This window comes from Nomascus leucogenys, chromosome 3, assembly GCF_006542625.1.
Source record: "Nomascus leucogenys isolate Asia chromosome 3, Asia_NLE_v1, whole genome shotgun sequence".
NCBI lineage: Eukaryota > Metazoa > Chordata > Mammalia > Primates > Hylobatidae > Nomascus > Nomascus leucogenys.
The window spans coordinates 119,607,448-119,633,597 of record NC_044383.1 but is presented as its reverse complement, the minus strand read 5'-3'; the positions used below and the strand labels follow the sequence as shown (position 1 = coordinate 119,633,597).

At 38.8% G+C, this 26,150-nt stretch overlaps 1 protein-coding gene and 1 long non-coding RNA gene across 9 annotated transcripts in view; one reads left to right on the top strand and one right to left on the bottom strand.

Moving 5' to 3' along the window:
- EYA4 (EYA transcriptional coactivator and phosphatase 4) overlaps positions 1-26,150 on the bottom strand; it is a 286,653-nt gene that overhangs the window by 20,869 nt on the left and 239,634 nt on the right. For all 8 annotated transcript variants that reach the window (XM_012506148.2, XM_012506149.1, XM_003255733.3 and 5 more), the window contains one exon: positions 1,658-1,747. In XM_012506148.2, the coding sequence (XP_012361602.1) occupies positions 1,658-1,747 (90 nt within the window). The remainder of the gene's footprint in view (positions 1-1,657; positions 1,748-26,150) is intronic.
- LOC105739604 lies at positions 1,594-24,723 on the top strand. Its single transcript, XR_004029361.1, has 3 exons — positions 1,594-1,774; positions 5,185-5,295; positions 23,696-24,723. It is a non-coding gene; the product is annotated as an uncharacterized LOC105739604 (long non-coding RNA).

Here is a 26,150-nt window from a genome sequence, read left to right as displayed (position 1 = left end):
CAGCAATGTCCAATAGCAAAGACTTGGAACCAAGCCAAATGCCCATCAATGATAGACTGGATAAAGAAAATGTGGCACATATACACCATGGAATACTATGCAGCCATAAAAAAGGATGAGTTCATGTCCTTTGCAGGGACATGTATGAAGCTGGAAATCGTCGTTCTCAGCAAACTAACGTAAGAACAGAAAACCAAACACTGCATGTTCTCACTCATAAGTAGGAGGTGAACAATGAGAACACATGGACACAGGGAGGGGAACACCACACACTGGGGTCTGTCAGGGGGTGGAGGGCTAGGAGAGGGATAACATTAGGAGAAATACCTAATGTAGATGACGGGTTGATGGGTGCAGCAAACCACCATGGCATGTGTATACCTATGTAACAAACCTGCATGTTCTGCACATGTACTCCAGAACTTAAAGTATTAAAAAAAAAAGTTATTTAAGTAACTCAATAAATTGGCTTTTCTTTCTCACACACTTAACAAATTTTCAGCATAGGATGGGTCAGAAGTATGTGCTCTGGAACCAGGCAAATCTGCTTCAAATTCCAGTTCTACCATTTAGATAGCAGGTAACTTTAGATGTGATTTGTATGTTGTGGACCACACAGTTTCTCCCTTGCATAAATAATGTGATAAACACATGTACTTCAATGCATTGTTAAGTAAATAATGGAAAGTCCAACATAAAATATCTAGAACAAGGTAGGGGTTCAGTAGTAGTAATGTCCCTCTCAATTCATAATATGACTATAGATAAAAACTTTAATTATGAAACTATGAGATAAAAAATAAATTTAAACATGCCATCTGAAAAAAAATGGAAGAGAAATCTCTATTTCAGCATAGTTATGCTTGACTGAGAAGTACTTCTGCCAGGAACCTGAACTACTTAGTTATTTCAAATTATATTATCTGAATGTCTAATAACCTAGGTCATTAGCACACAGATAGCACACCTTATTGCAGTACACATTCAACTACTGTGAGGCTATTTTTCCTTGTGTCATTTCATTTTGCTGTTGTTTTTATTTTCTCTTCCTCTTATTTGCCATTTAGACACTGTCTTGCCATTTGAGGTTGAAAATGGAAACATAATTTTTAAAATGAGAAAATAAGTGCATTTAAATGCATCAAATGTGCTTAAATAGTTCTAGCAGTGTTTTATCCAGAAGGGAAAGAAATGGGGAATGATAATGTTAGCTAAAGTTAAGTTTCAGATTATCCACAAAATTAATTGATCCATGCTATCACCATGAATAGTGTCTGTGAATATCGTTTAGTGATTAACCTAAATAGGTTCCAGGTTAATAATCTGGAAGAGCTAATGCTGATTCCAAAGGTGTCAAGCCTATTGTGGCTGAAACACTAAAAGAACCAAAAGTCATGTACAACTGTGGACAGTAAGGACAGCAAAGACAACAATCTCCTCTTCGGAGACATTTTTGTTCTACATATGTATTATTCATGAACACAAATTACCTTTCTGCTTATATTTGTATACAAAATTTTTCCTCTTGACAAGAACTTTATGCTTCTCTTGAATGGAATTTTTATCTTTCTGTTTTCTCGAGGTTATCTGCACATACAGAAACCATCTAAGAGGTCTGGTGTTGGATACAACTATTCGTACCTTGTAAAATTCTTACCTCTAAATCATTAAAAAACAAATGAGTATCAGCAAGATTAAAAATCATTTCTTCCATGCGGAGTCCAAGGGTTACAGCCATGGGGGGATCCTGTAAAGAAAATGTACACATAATGAGGTAAAATTTCCGTAAGCACTTATTATTAAAAATATTTTAAGCACATATTGCTGTGGTGGAAGAGGGAGGAGACTGTGTGGGTTTTTACTGAAGATTCAAAAGATTTCTCAGTTATCCAAAAAGGTGACTTTCCAGAAGGTTCAGACATACCAAATGCACAGGCACACCTGGGAATTCAGACATACGTAACATTGACTCAGCATACATTTTCATATAAAGCTGTATGTTCAGGAGAGAAGGAGGAAGGGAATCAGCTAGTTCATATGACCCAGTTTACATATAATCTATGGAAAGTATTATGGAGAAAGGTATTTGGATGGGGTGCTGAAGAATGGAGCAAACTTGCTAAAAAGAAAGGATGTCTTTTTAAGAATAATGACAAATAATGAGAATTAAAAGATAGAGAAAAATAGGTCAACTGGGTATTTATAGGACTTGAGTAGAGAATGTTATCTGGAGGTGAAACAGGAAGAGCTGGCAGAGGATGGTGCGACCATCACTTAATTTTTAATTGCATTTTTATCAACAAGGTAAGAGGAATCTCCCTATCCAAACGTGTAGAGTTTGTTCTAACCTGCATTTGACTCAGGTTGAAGAAGGGAGGGGTGAGAATAGCTAAAAGAACATTAGTTCTCTAAGTGTAATCCAGGTAAAAAATACATGCTTTGGGAAGTTAATGAAAGTGATGGGGTCAGTAAAGAGTTAAAATGACTCAATTTTTGTTTACAGAAACCAAGATATTAAACAGCAGCAAGGAGCTGAAAATCAAGACCAGAGTTGTTACTTTACCATAATTAACTGCAGCTGAAGGCCTAGGATCAAGAGATATACGACTAAAAAGAAAGGAGCATTTGGGGATAGGGATCAGAATAGGGAAGTAATTCATGCTCAAACATTGTGTTTAAAATTATCAAAGTTGGAATGATGTCTAAAGAAGAACTGCTCATAGGTGCAACTCTGAAGATATGGGAAAGAAAAAACCTGGAAGGGACAAACCCTTAAAATTTGAGACCCGATGGGTGTTAGCAGGGAGAATAATAAGGTTTTGAATAAAGCTGACAAGTCTAGAAGGATACTATTGGTTTTGGCTGGGAAGTTATTTTGGAAGACCTCAGAGGGTGATTTGGGTTGAGTGGCTGGGCCAGGAGCCAGACTGCAAGGATTTGAGAAGAGAGAGCCGAAATTGTGTTTTCAACGTTCTGATAGTTGGCATTTCAAGAAATGTATCTCAACTTGGGGAAATGTAACGCAAACTTTACTCAATTTATGATAAGAACATGCAACCCAGGTCAGGCCAGGTAGTATTCATCTACACCCTGAACTGATTCCATTTGCAAGGAGAAACCACTCTTCATTCCACACCTCCACTATGATAACCCATTTTATTCCTATGTTTCCTTTCATCATGTTTTGAGGGGGAAGCCCTAAAGTGTAAACATATTTTAGATGTCATCCTGTGTTCTGTAGCCATGAAAACCTGGAGAATAGGAATTAAATGCTAAGAAAAAGGCTTTGAGTGCTAAGGGGTCACTGGGGTATGAGAGCTAAACTAAGACTTGATGTGAGCAAAGATAGAGATACTAATATGCTGGATTTCAACATAATTTTCTAATTGTTTAAATCTCCTCATTTAGAGATTTATGTGGATTTCATAGGCAGAGATTCTCATTTCTCAGTAATGGATGCTGACTCTTCACATACCTGATGGCCTCCTGGTATTTTGTCATCCGGTAGCTTGACTGTGCTGCCGGATTCATCCGTCTTCCAGTGACAGAACCATTTGGGACTATAGACCCAAAGATCAAATCAGTTCTGTTTTAGCCAACAAACATTCATTCAAAACAAGAATAAAATTATTAATAAGTAGGCCGGGCACAGTGGCTCACGCCTGTAATCCTAGCACTTTGGGAGGCTGAGGCAGGCAGACCATTTGAGGTCAGGAGTTCGAGACCAGCCTGGCCAACATGGTAAAACCCTGTTTCTAATAAAAATACAAAAATTATCTGGACACAGTGGCGTGTGCCTGTAATCCCAGCTACTCGGGATGCTGAGGCACGAGAATCCCTTGAACCTGGTAGGCGGAGGTTGCAGTCAGCCAAGATCACGCCACTGTACTCCAGCTTGGGTGACAGAGTGAAACTGTATCTCAAAAGAAAAAAAAAATATTAGTCAGTGCCAGTTTGTGTCTCAAGGGGTTTCAGAGCTCAGAAGGGCCCCTTGCTCTGTTTCCTTCAAGCACAAAATTCTTCTTTTTTCTTCTTTTATGTTTGTTGATCCTGTTTTTGTTGAATTAAAATCTCTAAAGGTTGTGTAAATTAAAAAAAATACATTTTGTCTTTTTTGGTTGAAAAATTCCTATTATTAGTCTGTCTTTTTGGCAGGGTTGGGGGAACTAGGCATTAAATAGGCTGAGGACATTCTATGAAACTATTCTGCCTAGTCATGGAACCATGAACAAAGTCTACAGAAATACCAGGAAAAATCAAATGTAATTATACCATGAAAACATATAATTCCATTAGTGATGCTCTGTGCTTTTGAGGAATGTTCACTGATGCAAGACAATAAAACCGAGCTCCACACTACTCTGTTACGTTTTTGATGATTACTGCCCTAAAGATACATATTTCAGATAGGAGTTCAGAAATATCTGATTTAAAATGTTTTCCTTCTGGAGACCAGGTTGGTTAGGCTCTTATCCTATGATTTGCCATTTTTTCTTTTTAAGTTTTAAATACAATTATTGAATTTCTTATGTTCATTCTTCACATTCTTTGTATTTACAGATCAGATTTATGGGGATGGGAGAAAACATATTGTTCCTTTTGATTGTTACTTTGATCAATTCCATGCTTCTGAAGTACGTAACTCTGTGCTACCCAAACAGTGATAGGAAAATCCATGAAGAATGCATTTTGTACCTCTGATAAGCATGCAAACAAGCATAATTTTTTTAAAAGAGCAAAATGCAAGAATCTGCTAGCAAGCAAGCATGGCATGTGGTATGATAAAAACTGTAGTTGAGCACTCCACTGGAATGCAACCCCACGGCACTGGGAGGGCTGGTCATTTGTTTTTCAAGCTGTGGCGATTCCACATCACACACTCTATGAGAGCCAGGACTTAGTAAGCATTTTGGCAAAATACCATTTGTAACTGGGAAAGTTTAGGTTTGTGGTTTGCTGGAGTGTGAACTAGCTGTATTTTACTAAGGTTTCCAGAGAGCAAGGCCTATTGAAAGAGAGATATTTCGTCAGCCATGCCAAAGGCTTGGCACAGATGGGCCAGGGATAGTCATGCCATCAGCCAAGGAAAACCATGCCTGTAAGAGGTGGTGATCTTGTTTCTAAGAGAATGTCTGGGGCGGGCTTACTTTCAAATATCTAATTTTACTTTTTGTTTTTTTCCAGCTTACTAAGTCACTGGGACAGCTAATTCTAAGTGAGCAGATTACAGCACCGCAGTTTTCCAGCTAAATGACTCACAGATCCAAGAATCCCAGAAAGATGACTGGACATTTGGTGGGTGTAGCCTTAGCAATGCTGGGCACCCTCCATCTTGCCAAACTGCTGTGAGGGAACTGCCAGCACCTGCAATTCCACTGTTTTATCAGGCATTTGAGAATGAAACATACTTCTGGTTTGAACTCAAGTTTTATACAGAGATGTTTGCTCATTTTCATTAGATGTTTGTAGAATTATGGGCACCTTATGAATCAAGAGTTGCTTTTTTAATTTGCATTTAAGTGTAGTGAGTGTTGAGTTTAGGGTCTAAAATGAGGTGATAGCAAAACTTGGATAGAGGAAAAAAGTGGGATAATAAAGGCACTAACAGGGTTTTGTGGAAGTTCTGATATATATTATACATATTATAACAGTTTCAAAAGGTTCAAAGTGTCTACAACAGAGTTTAATAAGAGGCAAATTGAACTACTGCCAATTTATTCTGTGTACTGCTCTATCAAAATACTGAAACTATTCCCCAGACATTTTACTGAATACAGAGAGAGAGAGAGTGAGAGAGAGAAAGAAAGAGAGAGAAAGAGGAAGAGATGAAGAAAATAAATAGCTCTTGGCCTTTAAATGTGTGGTTCTAAGCCAGATGTTGCCAGTGTATAACCAAGGCAGGATCCAGTACAGCAGTTCTCTAAATCAAAATACTAACGCCTATTAGCCATGTGAACACAGAGCATAAATTGGAGCCAGACTGTCTGTCTATGGGCCTCTGCCCTGCATTGGGCCATCAGCTGGAATTCCTCCTCTAGGGACACACTGTAAAAATATCTCTGGAGAGGCAGCAATTATGTATTTTTAAAGAAACTAAGGACTTTTTTTTTTTTTTTTTAAAGACATCAACCTCTTGAAACAGTTATTCTTTTGGGACCCGTAGCATATGTGTAGACATTTGCACACAAAGATAGAAGATATGCAAAAGTTCATCAAGGAAGAAAGAAGGCAGGCCAGCTCCATGAACCAAGGTGGAAAAAGTTACTGGATTTTTTAGAATACATATACCCTTTAAATCATTAGAGATAAAATGAAATTCAGCCACAAATCAGAAGGGAAATTTTACAATTGTGATACTTGTCTATGATGGATAGGTAGTGGGCTTACAAGTTCTTAGGAGGAACTGGAGAATGGTTTCAGGAACATTCATTTATTCATCACATATTTATTGAGTGACTAATTATGTATTAGACACGTTCAAATTCCAAGGAGAGAGCAGATAACCAAAAAAGCAAAGCCCGTACCTTTATGTGGTTTATATTATTACTGGATGAGCTATCTGATAAACAGACAAGAAAACAAGGGAATATAAGTATTTCAGGTGGTGATAAAGCTATGAAAGAAAAACCAGGACAAGCAGATACAGAAGTGATGAGGATGAGTGGAGAGGGCTAATTTAAAGCAAATTCAGAGAAGCCCCCTTTCAGGAGGCAATGGCAGAGAGAGAAACAGAGGCCTGACAAAGGTGAGGGAGCTAGGTATGAACAGGTGCAATGGTAGCGAACATACGCAGAGCCCAGAGGTGAGGAGTCTCTGTGTGAGAGAAGAGGGACCCTGACCAGGGAAGGGAAAGGAAACAAGGATTTTAAGAATGAAAGAGTGCTCCACTGAATGTACGTGAGAGGCCCCAGCAAGATAAGCCAAGAAGGAACACTTGATTTGGCAACAAGGTGGCTCCTCAGACTTGGCAAGTGTCATGTTATGGCAAAGCTGGAAAGAGCAGAGAAAGAGAGCAGTCACCAGAGGGGAAAATGGGCTCAAGAAGCTCTTCTAATGACAGGAATGTGACAGCAGATACGACGGTGATGGGAAGAATCTAGGAGAGTGAGAAACTGGTGGCTTAGCGAAAGAAGTCCTTTCAGGAGTCAATTCCTTGGGTAGGTGAGGGAGCACAGAACCAGGGTGCAAGAGAGGTGCAAGAGACATCTATGGCTACAGATGTAGGGGGCACGGATTTGGTGGTGCAAAGATGACAGAATTCATTTGTTTGCATTTCCCCCCCTAGTAATTGAGGAGGTTTGTACAGAATCGGGAGAGAGATGCTTGCTCTCCCTTCAGCTCTTCAAAACCTGCAATAGGAAGAGTTCATGACCCTAAGAGTGCTTGCACCCACTTGAGATTTGTGGCCACATTCAGCTGCTGAGGTACAGGCAGTCAGTGGGGTTTTCTGATGGAGAAATAATGGAGTAAGGATAGAGAGGCATTATGGCAAAGTGGGCTTATAGTGGTACATAAGGAGGACTCCAAGCTGGGAGGATGACATCTAGACAGGGGTTCTCAGACTCCACCATGCATGGGAAACACCTGTAGAGCTTTCACAATGCCTGTTGCTTAGGCCACACCCCATACCAACTAAATCGGATTATCTGAGGTGGGTCCACGCATCAGTCATGCTAAAGCTCTGCAGTGAGTCCAATGTACAAATGAGATTGAGAGTCAGCAGATGACAATCTTGCTACTCAAAGTGTGGTTCACAGACCAGCACCATTGGCACCATCTGGGGACTGTTTGTTAGAAATGCACAGTTGTAGACCCTTCCCCAGATCTAGTTTGCCAGGTAGTTTAACAAGATTATCAGGTGATTCATATACATGTTACTTTTGAATAAATACTGGTCTACAAGCTATTATAATGAGAGACTGGGATAGTTAAGAAAAATCAGAGCTGGCATGATCTTCTGGCTTTCCAAGAGTTAAGCCTCTGGGGTGCTTCCACAGGATGGCTGGACTTGAGCCAGCGTGATCACTGAGTAGAACTATGGCTTAGTATAATTTCTCGGGAACTAGACTTCTCTAGATTTGCTTATGAGGAAGAGTGCCTTTTCCATCCTTCACCTCCATAAAGATCATTCTGTGGACTTAACTTCAAGGACCAAATGTCTGATGGTGTCTTTTTCTTAGTGATGTAGCCAATTACCTGCTGGGGAGCTGGTAAAGGTGAAAAGCTAGCACATTTTGAATTAAAAGATTTTGTTCACAATTCAAGTGTTCAGTGTAAGCAACATATTTGCAGTTGAACAGTGGTTAATGTTGTCAAGCTTAAATTGTGTGATGAAGGGGATCATCACACAACTTACCACTAGAGGCTTCTACAGTTTCAATCAGAAGGGAATCCAAATGTATTAAACTAGTAACAGAATAAATGTACTTCAAGGAGGGAATTACAGTGGTAGTACATGGCAACAGTGTAACATGGTACTTGGATGGAAAGAAAAATACCATGTTGGTGAGAATGACTGTGGGAGGATGGGCTAGAAAGCACAGGGCCCAGAGAAAAGTGGCAGAGCAAGGTGGCAAATACACACACCTCACGAGGCTCCTCAGGACTCCAGGAGAAAGGTGATTGACACGTTAGGAGACGGCTATAGGAGGAAATGCCTAGGAGAGGGTTGATGATGATTAAAGAATACTTAAGATAAGTTAATGTCCTAATCCCCCACCTTCTCAAGATATGAGATTACATGATCATCAACTGAGATCAAAGGAACTGAAAACTTCAGGGCAGGTTACAGAAGGCTGCTCTATGTGTTTTTAAGAGATTAGTTACCATTATCTCTCTGGTATATTAGCTTCAAGTTAATCAATGTGATGTCCTTTCAAGATCTTTCCTCTTTTCTAATGTAATTCCAGCAATTACTTGGTAAAGATGGGCTTAAATAAGTTAGTAATATATTTGGCTATTTATGAGATCACACAGAGCCATTCCATTTAATTTTTAAAAGAAATTCTCCCCATTGTCTCAGCCCAAAATCTCCTTAAGCTGATTAGCAACTTCAGCAAAGTCTCAGGATACAAAATCAATGTACAAAAATCACAAGCATTCTTGTACACCAATCACAGACAAACAGAGAGCCAAATCATGAGTGAACTCCCATTCACAATTGCTTCAAAGAGAATAAAATACCTAGGAATCCAACTTACAAGGGATGTGAAGGACCTCTTCAAGGACAACTACAAACCACTGCTCAATGAAATAAAAGAGGATACAAACAAATGGAAGAACATTCCATGCTCATGTGTTGGAAGAATCAATATCGTGAAAATGGCCATACAGCCCAAGGTAATTTATAGATTCAATGCCATCCCCATCAAGCTACCAATGACTTTCTTCACAGAATTGGAAAAAACTACTTTAAAGTTCATATGGAACCAAAAAAGAGCCCGCATCGCCAAGTCAATCCTAAGCCAAAAGAACAAAGCTGGAGGCATCACGCTACCTGACTTCAAACTATACTACAAGGCTACAGTAACCAAAACAGCATGGTACTGGTACCACAACAGAGACATAGATCAATGGAACAGAACAGAGCCCTCAGAAATAATGCTGCATATCTACAACTATCTGATCTTTGACAAACCTGACAAAAACAAGCAATGGGGAAAGGATTCCCTATTTAATAAATGGTGCTGGGAAAACTGGCTAGCCATATGCAGAAAGCTGAAACTGGATCCCTTCCTTACACCTTATACAAAAATTAATTCAAGATGGATTAAAGACTTACATGTTAGACCTAAAACCATAAAAACCCTAGAAGAAAACCTAGGTAATACCATTCAGGACATAGGCGTGGTCAAGGACTTCATGTCTAAAACACCATAAAGCAATGGCAACAAAAGCCAAAATTGACAAATGGGATCTAATTAAACTAAAGAGCTTCTGCACAGCAAAAGAAACTACCATCAGAGTGAACAGGCAACCTACAGAATGGGAGAAAATTTTTGCAACCTACTCATCTGACAAAGAGCTAATATCCAGAATCTACAATGAACTCAAACAAATTTACAAGAAAAAAACAAACAACCCCATCAAAAAGCGGGCGAAGGACATGAACAGACACTTCTCAAAAGAAGACATTTATGCAGCCAAAAAACACATGAAAAAATGCTCAGCATCACTGGCCATCAGAGAAATGCAAATCAAAACCACAATGAGATACCATCTCACACCAGTTAGAATGGCCATCACTAAAAAGTCAGGAAACAACAGGTGCTGGAGAGGATGTGGAGAAATAGGAACACTGTTGGTGGGACTGTAAACTAGTTCAACCATTGTGGAAGTCAGTGTGGCGATTCCTCAGGGATCTAGAACTAGAAATACCATTTGACCCAGCCATCCCATTACTGGGTATATACCCAAAGGACTATAAATCATGCTGCTATAAAGACACATGCACGTGTATGTTTATTGCGGCACTATTCACAATAGCAAAGACTTGGAACCAACCCAAATGTCCAACAACGATAGACTGGATTAAGAAAATGTGGCACATATACACCATGGAATACTATGCAGCCATAAAAAATAATGAGTTCATGTCCTTTGTAGGGACATGGATGAAACTGGAAACCATCATTCTCAGTAAACTATCACAAGGACAAAAAACCAAACACCGTATGTTCTCTCTCATAGGTGGGAATTGAACAATGAGAACTCATGGACACAGGAAGGGGAACATCACACTCCGGGGACTGTTGTGGGGCGGGGGGAGGGGGGGGGGACAGCATTGGGAGATATACCTAATGCTAGATGACGTGTTGATGGGTGCAGCAGACCAACATGGCACATGGATACATATGTAACAAACCTGCACATTGTGCACATGTACCCTAAAACCTAAAGTATAATAATAAAATAAAAAAAAAAGAAATTCTCAGAATAAACATATACTCAACACAAAGCTCTGAAAAGGGAGACAATAGGTAGCAATGATTCCCCAATTCCCTAGGGAAGAGTTTGAGATATGTCACTGTCTTTGATTTGGCTTTATTTTCACATGCATATGTATGATATTTATGTACACACTATATACATACACATGCACACACAATCAAACTTACTATTAGCTACCAGTAAAAACATTATGCATTTTTTGAGGCTTGCAAATTCTGTAATCATTTCTTTTATATAATATATACCAAAGCCACTCTCTAGTCACCCTGGCATAGTGCTACTTATCTGCAACACTGACTGACTCATATTATGAGGTAAAATAACAGATACAAATATAAAATGCAAATTTCCTTAGAAAAATTCAGTTTCCTGTATTCCAGATTTCCTTGAAACTAAATAAATAGGTTATGCTTACTGAATGTTTATTCTGTGGTGAGTTTTAATGCTTTAACTCATTTAACCCTCAGAATCAAATTACTACTTTTATTATTCTCCTCATTTTATATACAAGACAACTGAGGCTCATAAATGCTAAATAAACTACTCAAGGTCACATGGGTACTAGGAGGGAGAGGTAGAATTTGAACTCGGGGTCATTCTCCCTCCAAAGCCAGAGCCCTCTAAGCATATGGTGTTTGTTAGCACTGCCATTAGGATTGCCTCAGATCCATGGTTCTAACACTTGATTAATTCCATTACTTTCTATTAAACCATGTTGGTTTTTTTTAGTCCAAATGCACAAACGTCAGTATTTATCTTCATGACTAGCCTATCATTTAAAATCCAGGCAAATGCTATGTTAGAAGTATTTTTCTACACAAATGTGTGTAGACTGTTCAGTATACAAGCAATCAATTGATTAATTATGATGCACATATTATTTTGTCAGCACTGCTGTTAATATGAGATGTTGTCTAAAATAAGCAAGCAGTTTGGGGAACCTGAATCTGAGTTTCACATTATCAGGCAACCATTCACTTTTCCTTCAGTTCCTTCACTTTTTTCCCCTGACTTGGGCTATTTCCTCTGTGTCCTTACTGTGGAATAAGTTTAGAGTATCATAGCTTCATAGCACATGATACATTAATGATCCAAGATAAACCAAATCCCTAAAGCACAATTTATATAGCTTTCTTCACCCTCCCCTGAAAACAAAAGGAATCACTGCAAGTTATCAGGTAAAATGATATAACAATCAGGGAACAGAAATAAACTCTAACATGACGGATGATTCCTGGCCTACATCCTGTCGAATTTACAAGCTCCTATTTTAGAGTTTTGCAGCACAGAAACTGTACATTGCAATTGCTGCTCAGCTGCAAAACCCATCACCAGCCTCATAGCAGCAGGGCTCAGATAGCAAGGTTCCTCATTCACCGTCATCAGAAATGTCCAGGAATAGTTCTGCTTGGAAAAGACAGTGATGACAATTGAACAGGGTCAAAAAGTGATAATCCATTAGGAAGATGCTTGGGAAATTCACATTATTTAATTTATAAATGGAAGTAGAATTTTCCAAAAGTTTTTTTTTAATTAAAACACAAAAGTTAGGACAATTTATGGGTAAAAGGTCATTCCTACATTATTGTGGTCCACACATTTTATTTTTACAGGTTGTGGGGAAAGAACATGAGACCAAAAGAATATAGAGATTAAGAACCTGCCAAAGAAATATGGATGTCACTGATCTTGCCACTTATGAGCTATGTATGGTAGTACCAATCACACAGGGTGATGGAAAAAGCTAATGAGAGAATGCATTTCACAGGACACTCAGCCAAGGGCCAGGCGCACAGTAACCAGTTAAAAATGATACTCAGTATTGCCCACTGATTATGGGTGGGGGGAGAGGAAGAAAGACAGGTAGATATGTAGGTAGGTATGGTAATTTCAGGATATGATTGACATCTCTGGTCTTCATAGGTGCAGCTCCCAGCTCACTATATTGAGGCCACTGCAGTGCCACTTCACATGGTGCGGGAGTAAACATTGACCTTGCAGGTCTGAAAACACCTGCCTTTAGTTATTTCTCATTTTGGAGAAAGAAGGTACATTTTTATGAATTTTCTCTAACCTAGGAGGTAGATGATAGTTTTCACCGTGTAGTGTCATTTTTATATATGTACATTATCTCATTTAAGCCACCCTGTAACTCCTGGAAGGAAATGAATTATAACCATTTTCAGATGAAACAGGCTCAGAGGTCAAACAGTTTGCTCTTAGGCACAGCCAGGCACAGGAGGTCCTTCTGACTTTTAGCTCAGTGCTACTTCAGCTAGTCGACTGCCTTCCAGGCTGTACTCTGAGCAAGCTCCAGGATTCAGGAACCCCCTTCATGGTGACCAAGAATGATGGGGAAGGGTGGTCATGTAGGGGAAATGGGATCTCTCCAGTCCCCCATCTGTACATTTTACCTAGAGCAGTTCTGCCCTTAGATGTTCTACACACTGATGTTCTCAGTCATATGTGCGTAGAGGAATCTCTGGCTAAAATAATCAAAAAAATCACTATGTTATACCAAAACGTTACACTCCAAAATGCATATTGTGGAAATAAGACTGATCTAAGAAATTAAAAGAATTAAGGACCCATAATAATTTCAAGCTTAGACAATCTTAACACTATAAAGATCTTTTCCCCCCTCCCAGAAATAATGGCTCTGGTCACTTTTGTTATTAGCAGTGCAAAGTCCTGACTTAACTAATCATCAGAATGACCTTTTTTCAGTCAGTCCTCAAGGTTATTACTGATGACATTAGGGAACTGAGGGATTAAACCTAGTTATAGAGGATTCTTTTAAACATCTCATGACCTTTAATATGATAACATGCATTGAATGGCTATAAAATGTAAGCATTCCCTAAATCTATTTGACCATGGCCTTTTCTGAAAGACTATTAATTAACATGTTCATTAGTTTGCTCAAGGAAAAAAAGTCTGGGAAATACTCCACTCTAGTGGTTCTCAAAATGCAGCCCAGGACCATCAGCTTTATCTGGAAATTTGTTCCAAATGCAAAACCTATGGTCCCACCCCAAACCTCCTAACTCAGAAACTCTGGGATGTAACCCAGTGATCTGTGCTTAACAGGCCCTGCAGGTTACTGTGACACACACTCAAGTTTCAGAAGCACTGTTCCTATCTAAGGCATGGCCATTCTTACTGCATAGCATCTCCTAAGTGGTCAACTTGTGTCCACTCTTATTCTTCTAAATTCTACTCTCTACATAGCAGACAATGATAAACCTAAAACTCCCCAACAGCTTCCCACTGCAACCAGAAAAAACCCAAACACCTTACCATAATGAAGAGTCCTTGCGTGGCCCAGCCCTTGCCTACCTCTCTCTTCTTATAAATAAATGAATATATATCTTAATATTTCTTTATAAATAAATAATCTCTGTAGTATTTATTTTTTATTTTTGTGGGTACATAGTAGGTGTATATAACATGGGATACATGAGATTTTTTTTTTTTTTTTTTTTTTGAGACAGAGTCTCACTCTGTTGCCCAGGCTGGAATGCAGTGGAGCCATCTCAGCACACTGCAACCTCTGCTTCTGGGGTTCAGGTGATTCTCCTGCCTCCCTCAGCCTCCTGAGTAGCTGGGATTACAGGTGCCCACCACCACACCTGGCTAATCTTTGTATTTTTAGCAGAGATGGGGTTTTGCCATGTTGGCCAGGCTGGTCTTGAACTCCTGACCTCAGGTGATCTGCCCGCTTCGGCCTCCCAAAGTGTTGGGATTACAGGTGTGAGCCACCGCACCCGGCGTCATGAGATATTTTGATACAGGTATACAGTGCATAATAATCACATCAGGGTAAATGGGATATCCATCACCTCAAGTGTTTATCATTTTGTTGTGTTACAGACAATCCAATTAAACTCTTTTAGTTATTTTATAATTTTATTTATTTATTTTTTACTCTGACACCTGGGCTGGACTGCAGTGGTGTGAACATGGCTCACTGTAGCCTCAACCTCTGAGCTCAAATGATCCTCCAATGTCAGCCTCCTGAGTAGCTGAGAATACAGGCATGCACCACCATGCCCAGCTAATTAAAAAAAACACAACACTTTTTTTTTGTAGAGGCAGGGTCTCACTATGTTGCCCAGGCTAATCTCCAACTCCTGGCCTAAGTGATTCTCCTGCCTCACCTCCCAAAGTGTTAGGATTACAGGCCTGAGCTACTGTGCCTGGACTCTCTTAGTTATTTTAAAATGTACAATAAATTATTGTTGACTATAGTCACCCTGATGTGCTATCAAATACTAGATCTTATTCATTCTAACTATATTTTTGTACCCATTAACCATTCCCACTAACTGCACCCCTCAACAACTACCCTTTCCAACCTCTATAACCATCGTTCTACTCTATCACCATTAGTTCGATTTTTAGCTTCCAAATAAGTAAGAATATGTAAAGTCTGTCACCTTGTGCCTGGCTTATTTCACTTAAAGAGCTCCAGTTCCATCCATGTTGCTAAAAATGACAGGATCTCATTTTTTTATTGCTGAATAGTACTCCATTGTGTATATGTACCACATTTTCTTTACCATTCATCTGTTGATAGACGCCTAGGTAGCTTCCAAATCTTGGCTATTGTGAAAAGTGCTGAAATAAACATAGGAGTGCAAATACCTCTTTGATATACTGATTTCCTTTCTGTCGGGTATATACCTAGCAATGAGATTGCTGGATCATATGGTAGTTCTATTTTTGGTTTTTGAGGAACCTCCAAACTGTTCTCCATAGTGGTGGTACTAATTTACATTCCCACAAAGTGTATGAGGGTTCCCTTTTCTGTACATCCTCATTGGCATTGCCTGTCTTTTGGATATAAGCTATTTTAAGTGCCGTAAGATGATATCTCATTGTAGTTTTGAGTTTCTCTGATGATCAATGATGGGAACACCTTTTCATGTACCTGTTTGCCATGTGTATGTCTTCTGAGAAATATCTATTCAAATTTCTTGACCGGTGTTTATTCAGATTATTAAATATTTTCCTATTGAGTTGAGCTCCTTATATGTTCCGCTTATTAATCCCTTGTATAGTGGATAGTTTGAAAATATTTTCTCCTATTCTGTGGATTATCTCTTCACTTTGTTGACTGTGTTCTTTGCTGTGCAGAAGCTTTTTAACTTGATGGCTCCCATTTATCCATTTTTGCTGTGGTTGCCTGTGCTTGTGGGGTACTGCTCAAGAAATCTTTCCCCAGTCCAATGTCCTGGAGAGTATCCCCTAATGTTTTATTGTAGTAGTTTTATAGTTTGAGATCTTACATTTAAGTCTTCAGTCCATTTTGACTTGATTTTTGTATATGGCAAGAGACAGGGGTCTAGTTTCGTTCTTCACGTGGATCTCTGTTATCCCAGCACCATTTATTGAAGAGACTGTCCTCTCCCCAATGTATGTGCTTGGCATCTTTGTAAAAAATGATTTCACTGTAAATGTATGAATTTGTTTCTAGGTACTCTATTCTTTTCATTGCTTTATATGTCTGTTTTTATGCCAGTACCATGTTGTTTTTGTTACTATCACTTTGTGTTATAATTTGAAGTCAGGTAATGTGATTTTTCCAGTTTTACTCCTTTTGCTCAGGGTAGCTTTGGCTATTCTGGGTCTTCTGTGTTTCCATATAAATTTTAGGATTTTTTTTTTCTGTGAAGAATGTCAGTAGTATTTTGATAGTGATTGCACTGAATTGATAGATTGCTTCAGGTAAAACGGACATTTTAACAATATTGATTCTTCTAGTCCATGAACATGGAATCTCTTTCCATTTTTTTGTGTCCTCTTCAATTTATGCCATCAATGTTTTATAGTTTTCATTGTAGAGATCTTTCACTTCTTTGGTTAATTCCTAGGAATTTTATTTTATATGTAGCTATTACAAATAGCATTACTTTTTTATTTCTTATTCAGATTGTTCACAGCTGACATATAAAAATGCTTCTGATTTTTGTATGTTGATTCTGTATCCTGCAACTTTACTGATTTTATCAGCTCTAATAGTTTTTTGATGGAATCTTTAAGCTTTTCTAAAAATAAGATTATATCATCTACAAATAAGGCTAATTTGACTTCTTCCTTTCCAAATTGGATGCCATTTATTTCTTTCTATTGTCTAACTGCTCTAACTAGGACTTCCAGTACTATGCTGAATAACAATGGTGACAGTGGGCATCTTTGTTGTGTTCCAGATCTTAGAGGAAAGGTTTTCAATTTTTCCCCATTCTGTGTGATATCAGCTGCAGGTCTGTCACATATGGCTTTTATTGTGTTGAGGTATTAGCCTTCTATACCCAGTTTTTTGAAGATTTTTTTTTTATCAGGAAAGGATGTTGAATTTTATCAAATACTTTTCAGCATCAGATGAAATAATCTTTATGTGTTTCATTCTGTTGGTATGATGTATCACATTGATTGATTTGCATATGTTGAACCATTCTTGCATCCCTCGGGTAAAGCCCACTTGGGTCATGATGAATTCTTTTCAACGTGTTGTTGAATTCAGTTTGCTAGTATTTTGTTGAGGATTTTTGCATCAATATTTATCAAGGATATTGGCCTGTAGCTTTCTTTCTCTAATGTGTCTTCATCTGGTTTTGGTATCAGAGTAAAAATAGCCCTGTAGAATGAGTTTGGAAATATTCCCTCCTCTGTTTTCTGGAATAGTTTGGGCAGGGTTGCTATTAGCTCTTCCTTAAACGTTTGGAAAAATTCAGCAGTAAAGTCATAGAGTCCCAGGCTTTCTTTTCTTTTTTCTCTCTTTTTTTTTTATTTGAGACAGAGTCTCGCTCTGTCACCCAGGCTGGAGTGCAGTGGCGGTAACTCGGCTCAGTGCAAGCTCTGCCACCTGGGTTCATGCCCTTCTCCTGCCTCAGCCTCCCGAGTAGCTGGAACTACAGGTGCCCACCACCATGCCTGGCTAATTTTTTGTATTTTTTAGTAGAGGCGGGGTTTCACCATGTTAGCCAGGATGGTCTTGATCTCCTGACCTCGTGATTCACCTGCCTCGGCCTCCCAAAGTGCTGGGATTACAGGCGTAAGCCACTGCGCTGGACCTGCTGGGGTACTTTTTATTGCAGCTTCCATCTCTACTTGTTATTGGCGTGTTCACGTTTTGGACTTCTTCATGATTCAATCTTGACAGCTTTATATGTCTAGTTGTTGGTCCATTTCATCTAGATTTTCCAGTTTATTGGCATGCAGTTTCTCACAGTAGCCTCTAAGAATCCTTTGAATTTCTGAAGTATAGGTTGTAATGTCTCCTTTTTCATTTCTGGTTTTACTTATTTGAGTCTTCTCTTCTTTTTTGTTAGCTAGGCTGGTTAAATATTTGTCTATTTTGTTTATCTTTTCAAAAAACCAACTTTTAATTTTGTTGATCTTTTGTATTTTTTTCATTTCAAGTTCATTTATTTCTTCTCTGATCTTTTCTAGTTCTTTAAGATGCATCATTAGGTTGTTTATTTGAAGTTTTTCTACTTTTTTGATGCAGACAATTACAGCTATAAACTTTCCTCTTAGTGCTGATTTCACTGTATTCCATAGGGTTTAGTATTTTGTGTTTCCATTGTCATTTTTTTCTTTCAAGAAATTTTTAATTTCCTTCTTAATTTTTTCATTGACCCATTGGTCATTCAGGAGTTATTGTTTAGTTTCCATATGCTTGCATAGTTTCCAAAATTCCTCATTATTGATTTCTAATTTTACTCCATTGTGGTCAGAGAAGATACATAACATAACTCCATTTTTTAAAATTTTTAAAGACTTGTATTGTGGCCTAACATGTGGTCTATCATGAGAATGATCCATGTGTGTAGGAGAAGAATGTATATTCTGCAGTTGTTGTATGAAATGTTCTGTAAATATCTATTAGGTCCATTTGGTCTAAGTCTGTGCAGATTAAGTCCAGTGTTTCTTCATTGATTTTGTGTCTGGATGATGTGCCCAACGCTGAAAGTCAGGTGCTGAAGTCTCCAGTGACTATGGTATTGAAGTTTATCTCTCTCTTTAGTACTAATGATATTTGCTTTATATATCTAGGTGCTCCAGTATTGAGTGCATATACATTTAAAATTGTTATATCCTCTTGCTGATTTGACTCCTTTATTATTACTTGATGACCTTCTTTTGTCTAATTTTTATGGTTTTTTTTGTTTTACTTTTTGTGCTGAAATCTACTTTGATGATTATAAGTATAGCTACTCTAGCTCTTTTTTAGTTTTCATTTTCAGGAAATATATTTTTCCATCCCATTATTTTCAGTTTCTGTGTGTCTTTACAGGTGAAGTGTGTTTCTTGTAGGCAAGAGATCACTGGGTTACAGCTTTTTTTTTTTTTTTTAAATCTATTCAGCCACTCTATGTCTTTTCATTGGAGAGTTTAGTCCATTTACATTCAATGTTATTACTGATAAGTAAAGACTTATTCCTGCCATTTTGTTATTTGTTTGCTGGTTGTTTTGTAGTTTCCTCTTCCTTCATCTTGTCTCCCTTTTAGTAAAGATGACTTATTTGTTGGTATGTTTTAATTTCTTGTTTTGTATTTGTGGTGTATCTGTTGTATGTTTTTTGATTTGCAGTTATCATGAGGCTTGCAAATAATATAACTCATTAATTGAAATCGATGGCAATGTAACACTGATTGCATAAACCAACAAACTAACAAACCAGCAAAGAGAAAACTAATTAAAAACTCTACACTTTGACTCTGTCCCCCTGTTTTTTAACTATTTGTTGTTTCTATTTATATCCTATTTTACTGTCTATGTCTTGAAAAGTTGTCACAGTTACTATTTTTAATTTTAAAAAGTATTTTAAAAGTAAAAGACTACTTTTAGTCTTTCTACTTAAACTATGAGTAGCTTACATACCCCAATTACAGTGTTACACTATTCTGTGTTTTTCTGTGTACTTATTGCTACCTGTGAGTTTTTTACCTTCAGATGAGTTCTTACTGCTCATTAACATCCCTTTCTTTCAGACTGAAGAACTCCCTTTAGCATTTCTTATAGGATAAATCCAGTGCTGATGAAATCACTCAGTTTTTGTTTGTCTGGGAAAGTATTTCTCCTTCATGTTTGAAGGATATTGTCACTAGATATGCTATTCTAGGGTAAATATGTTTGTTTTTTTTTATCCTTCAGCACTTTAAACATGTCATGCCACTCCCTCCTAGCCTATAAAGTTTCCACTGAAAAGTCTGCTGCCATGTACTGGAGCTCCACTGTATGTTCCTCGTTTCTTTTCTTTCACTGATTTTAGGATCCTTTCTTTATTCTTGGGCTTTGAGGTTTGATTATCAAATGCTTTGAGGTAGTCTTTTTTGGGTTAAATTTTATTGGTGTTCTAGAACCTTCTTGCATGTGGATATTGATATCTTTCTCTAGGTTTGGGAAGTTCTCTGTTATTATCCTTTTCAATAAACCTTCTAGCCCCACCCCTCCATCTCCTGTTTAAGGCCAATAACTCTTAGATTTGCCCTTTTGAGGCTATTTTCTAAATCTTGTAGGTGTGCTTTGTTGGTTTTTATTCTTTTTTCTTTTGTCTCCCCTGGCTGTGTATTTTCAAATAGCCTGTCTTCAGGCTCACTAATTCCTTCTTCTGCTTTATCAATTCTGCTGTTAAGAGACTGATGCATTCTTCAGTATGTCCATTACATTTTCAATTCCAGAATTTCTGCTTGATTAATTTTACTTCAATATCTTTGTTAAATTTATTTCATAGGATTCTGAATTCCTTCTCTGTTATCTTGAATTTTGTTGAGATTCCTCAAAAAAGCTATTTTGAATTCTCTATTGGAAAGGTCACATATCTCCATCTCTCTAGGATTGATCACTGGTGCCTTGTTTGGTGATGTCATGTTTTCCTGGGTAGTCTTAATGATTGTGGATGCCCACCAGTGTGAACATCGAAGAGTTATGTATTTACTGGAGTCGCTGCTGTCTGGGCTTCTTTATACTTGTCCTTTTTGGGAAGGCTTTTGAGGTATTTGAAGGAACTTGGGTGTTGTGATCTAAGTTTTTGGTCACTGTATGCTATCTGCATTAAATGGGGGCACCCCAAGCCCAGTAATACTGTGGCTCTTGCAGACTCATAGAGATGCCCTCTTGGTGGTCTTAGATAAGATCTCAAAGAATTCTCTGGATTACCAGGCAGAGACTTTTGTTCTATTCCCTTACTTTCTCCCAAACAAGTGGGGTCTCTCTCTTGTGTTGAGCTGCCTGGAGCTGGGGAAAGGGTGACACAAGCACCTCTGTGACCACCACCCTGGGATTGTGCTGGATCAGACCTGCAGCCAGCACAGGACTGGGTCACATTCAAAGCCTGTGGTAACCACTGCCTGGCTACCACCTACGTTTGCTCAAGGCTCTACAATCAGCAGGTGGCAAAGCTAGCCAAGTTTGTATGCTTCCCTTCAGGGTGTCAAGTTCCCCTGGTCCCTGGTAGGTCTAGAGAGCCTGGCTCCATCTAGGAGCTAGGACCTGAATCTGGAATCTACCTGGTGCTCTATTAGGAAACTACCTGTTGCTCTGTTCTACTGTGGTTGAGCTGGCGCCCAAGCCACAAAATGAAGTCCTTCCCACTTTTCCCTACCCTTTCCACAAGCAGAAAATTCTCTTCCATGACCACTACTGACTGCTCCAGGCCCATGGCAAGTACTGTCTAGTTATCACAGATGTTCATTCAATGCCCAAGGGCTCTTCGGTCAGCTTGTGGTGAATGCTTTCATGCCTAGGGCTCTCCCTTCAGGGCAGTGGGCTCCCCTCTGACCTAAGGCAGGTGCAGAAATGCCATCCAAGAGCCATGGCCTGGAATCAGGGACCCCACATGCTGACCTGCTGCCCTATCCCACTGTTGCCAAGCTGGTACCTAAACTGCAAGAGGAAGTCCCCTTTATTCTTCCTTCTCCTTTTCTCAAGTAAAAGGAGCCCCTCTCCATAGCCACCACAGCTAGGAATATGCTGGGTCACACCTGAAGCCAGCACATCTCTGAGTCTCACCCAAGGCCTGTGGCAAGTACTGCCTTGCTACTACTGTTGATTATTCAGGGCCCAAGAGTGGTGAATCTTGGTAGCAGGTGATGAATCTTGCCAAGAGTGGATCCTTCCCTTCAAGGAAGCAAGCTTCCTTCAGGGCGTGTGTAGAAATGTTATCTGGGAACTAGGGCCTGGAATTGGGGCCTCAGGACTCTGCCTGGTGCCCTTTCTTTCTGTGACTGAGTTAGTATCCAAGTTGCAAGGCAAATTCCTCTTTACTCTTTCCTCTCCTCCCTCAAGTGGAAGGAAGACATCTCTACTGGAACTGTGAGCTGTAATGCCTGGGCCTGAGGGAGGGGCAGCACAAGCACTCCCTTGGCTGCCCTGGCTGGTGTCTCAGCAGGTCATGTGCCTGCCGAGTCCACTGGCTTCAAGCCCAGCAGAGCAGCAGGACTTGTCCAGGAATTGTGGTCCTTGTGGCCTAAACTGCCTGGACCCTAGAGCACTTTATCCCATGGCGGTGATGATTTGCCAGAACTCAGGTTCCAATAGCTGAGATGGGAGATTCTTCTCTAGCTAGGACTGGTCTAAATGCTCCCTCCATGGGTGTTGGCTAAGTTCTACCCAGTGTTGCTTTCTGCTGTGAAAGGGCACTGAGTTCCAATGCAAAACCCTACACTCACTGAGCTCTCCCTCCCCCAAGTGCACAGATTCTCTCTCTGTGCCATTCGGCTGCTGCTGGAAGACCGGCGTGGGGTGGTGGTGTCAGCAATTCAAGACTGTCTTTCTTACCCTCTTCAGTGCCTCTTTCAGTAACATGAGGAGTTAAAACTAGGTATTGTGTGATTGCTCACCTGGCTTTTGGTTCTTATGAAGGTGTTTTTGTTGTGTGGATACTTACTCAATTTGGTGTTGCTGCAGGGAGGACAATCAGTGGAGGTTTCTATTTTGCCAACTTGTTCCACCTCCTTCCCTTTACCTTGTACTATTCTTTCTCTTGTTTACAACCTTCCAGCCACACTAGACTTCATATTCCTGGAACACTGGAAGATCAGCACCCACTGCTGGAATGCTCTTTCCAATTCTCCCACTGTCTTAATTTGCAGGGCTAGCTCCTCTCAGTACCAATGTCACTTCCTCAGTCACATACCCCAGTCACTCATTATATGACCTAGTTTTATTTTCTTCACAGAAGTTACTAATACCTGAAATGTGTTTTTTTGTTTTGTTTTGTTTTTTGTTTGGTTTGTAAGCTCCATGAGAGCAAGAAGCATGTCTATTGGTATTACTAAATATTTGTTAAATGAATGCAGTCTGTCTCAGGAGCTCTAGTTTACCATTTTTCAGTTATGGCTTGTGGTGAAGCTGAAGCTACCCAACGTCATCTCTGTCCCATCTGCAGTGAACCCTGAGGTGTCTGTGGTCCACAGCTTCATAAGATGGGCCTTATTTAGCTACTTCTCAATATGCCAAGATACTAATTTATTACTGGCTAAAAGGCAGTGCCGATTTTCTGGATTACATTAAGTAAATTGTCAATGATAAAACAACTTTTAGAAAAATATATGTAATAATTCAATAAATAAGGCAATATAGTTGTTTTTCATGGCATTCGACAAGGATGTTTTTATTTTTATTGGAAAAAATATAGCCTAAAAACACTTTTACTTTAGTGTTCTTAAATTGCTCTGAGTAAAAACATTATTCAATGTAGTCAATCTAACAGATGGTGTTATTCCCATTTTACAGATTTCGAAACTGAAGATTTAAGTAATTTGCCAGAGTCAGAATGCTGTAAGCATCAGAACTGGATTTTCAAACTTAAGTTTATCTGACTCAAAAGCTTTTGCCTTTCACCACCACCCTATTGCTTCTAAAATGTCAAACATCGGCTGAACCACAGGACAGGTATCCTATAAATGTAAGTTTATCTTTCTCATCCCCTTCCAATAGTGCCTTTGATTCTTTCTGTATTCTGCCCCACCAGCAGGTACTGATTATTGTCTGCCACATTCTATTTCATGGAATATTTCTTAAGTTTTACCTTTTGATGAAAACACATCCCAAGTGTCTGAGAGAAGATCATTAAAATTACAACTTAAAAGAGAACTCATCCAACTGCCTATGAAACTTAGCTGCACAAAAATATTGCAATCAGCTCAACAGGATTTACTGTGTGCTTCTGATAAGCCAATACTACTTAGAAGAAATTCTTCAGATTATGGTCTGGAAACTTTTTATATTGCACACTTAATCAGTAGTAGAATATTGAGTGTGTACTCCAAATTTCTGTATAATTTACTTATAAATTACATACTTATATTTTAATTATGATCTTATATATTTATTATATATAATAAAATATAATTATATTTATAAAATTTCAAATATTGAAATCCTAACCCCAATGTGAGAAGCATTAGAAGGGGGAGCCTTTGGGACATAATTAGGTCATGAGGGTAAAGCCCTCATGAATGGGATTAGTGCCCTTATAAAAAGACACAAGAGTTTGCTTTCTCTCCTATTCTCTCTGCTCTCCACCATGTGAGGTGGAGGACATGGCAAGAAGACTGCCATCTGTAAACCCAGAAGCTGGCCCTCACCAGAACTCAATCTGTTGACAAGCTGACCTTGGCCTTCTCAGCCTCCAAAACTGTGAGAAATAAATGTTTGTTATTTAATCCACCTAGTCTATGGTAATTTGTTATAGCAGCAGAGCTAAGACAATGTATCTGTAAAGTATGTGCATTGTGAAACAGACAATAGAAGTTAATAAATACGAGATACAAATGTATGTGTGTATGTGGTATTCATTCTAATATTTCCTTTCTTTATCCCAATGGAGTGTCTTGTATGTCTGGTGTACATGTATACATCCTGCTTTGTAGAAGATTGCTTTAGATGATACTTGTGATAAAAGGGCTAACACTTCTTGCAAATGGTTGTTAAACAAAATTGTTACCTTCACATATGTTTAGCAATATCCATTACCTATACCAAAACCAAATGACAACGCAGATTCACCCAAAGTGTATTTAGGAAGACTAGACTTGAATGCAATTTTATCATTACTTGTCAGAAGACAAAGCTTAATATAGTTGCTAAAAACTGCATGAGCATGAGATATTATAAAATAATGGAATGCTATGAAGACATAGGAAGACATTTCTGTAAGCACGATATGTAAAGGAACCAAAGATACAACTTTGAGTATAGTAACTGACAGTAAGCCAACATGTTCTGAGTTGGCTTTAGTTTGATTATGAGCCCTACAGAGTCTAAGACTTAAACAGTTATTACCTAAACAGTTGTGTTTCTAGCCAAAAAGCCTTTCAGAGTTGCATCAGTCTTCAGAGAAGCACTCACAGAGGTTTGTAATAATGATGTTATAAGAAGCTAACTATAAAAATAGGTGCTGGGTGTGGTAGCTCACACCTATAATCCCAGCACTTTGGAGGCCGAGGGTCAGGCAGATCACTTGAGGTCAGGAGTTCGAGACCAGCCTGGCCAACATGGTGAAACCCCGTCTCTACTAAAAATAGAAAAATTAGCCAGGCGTGGTGGCAGGCGCCTGTGATCCCAGCTACTCGAGAGGCTAAGGCAGGTGGATCATTTGAGCCCGGGAGGCAGAGGGTGCAGTAAGCCGAGAACATGTCACTGCACTCCAGCCTGGGGGACAGAGTGAGAGTTTGTCTCAAAATAATAATAATAATAATAATAATAATAATAAAATAAATAAATAAATAAAAGAAAAAATAAAAACAATAGCAAGAGAGAAAGGCAGGTGAGGCATGAGACCATCTATCGCTGACTTTGTGTATGAGAGGGGGTGTTACCTCGGTTGCTGTTCATATGTGTACCCAAGTTACAGAAAAACACTCATTCATAAATCCAAAAGATCTGTCAAACGAAAGATTACTCGCTATTGCTATAAAATTGCAACAAATTAGTTCAAACAATTTATTAAAGCTCTTTTATTGGGGATAATATATGATTTTATAATGTTTTAAAGTCCATTTCAATTTCCAATTTTTTCTCTAAAATAATTATGTGAGACTAAGAAGCTTGGTTTTGATGTAGAAAACTCAGTCCTTTTGAAGAAATAGCAAGGAATTCAATTTATAATTAGCTTTGTTAAATTTGCCAGTTCATATTAAAGAACTATAAGACACTAGAAATAGATAATTAAGAGAAGATTTCACAG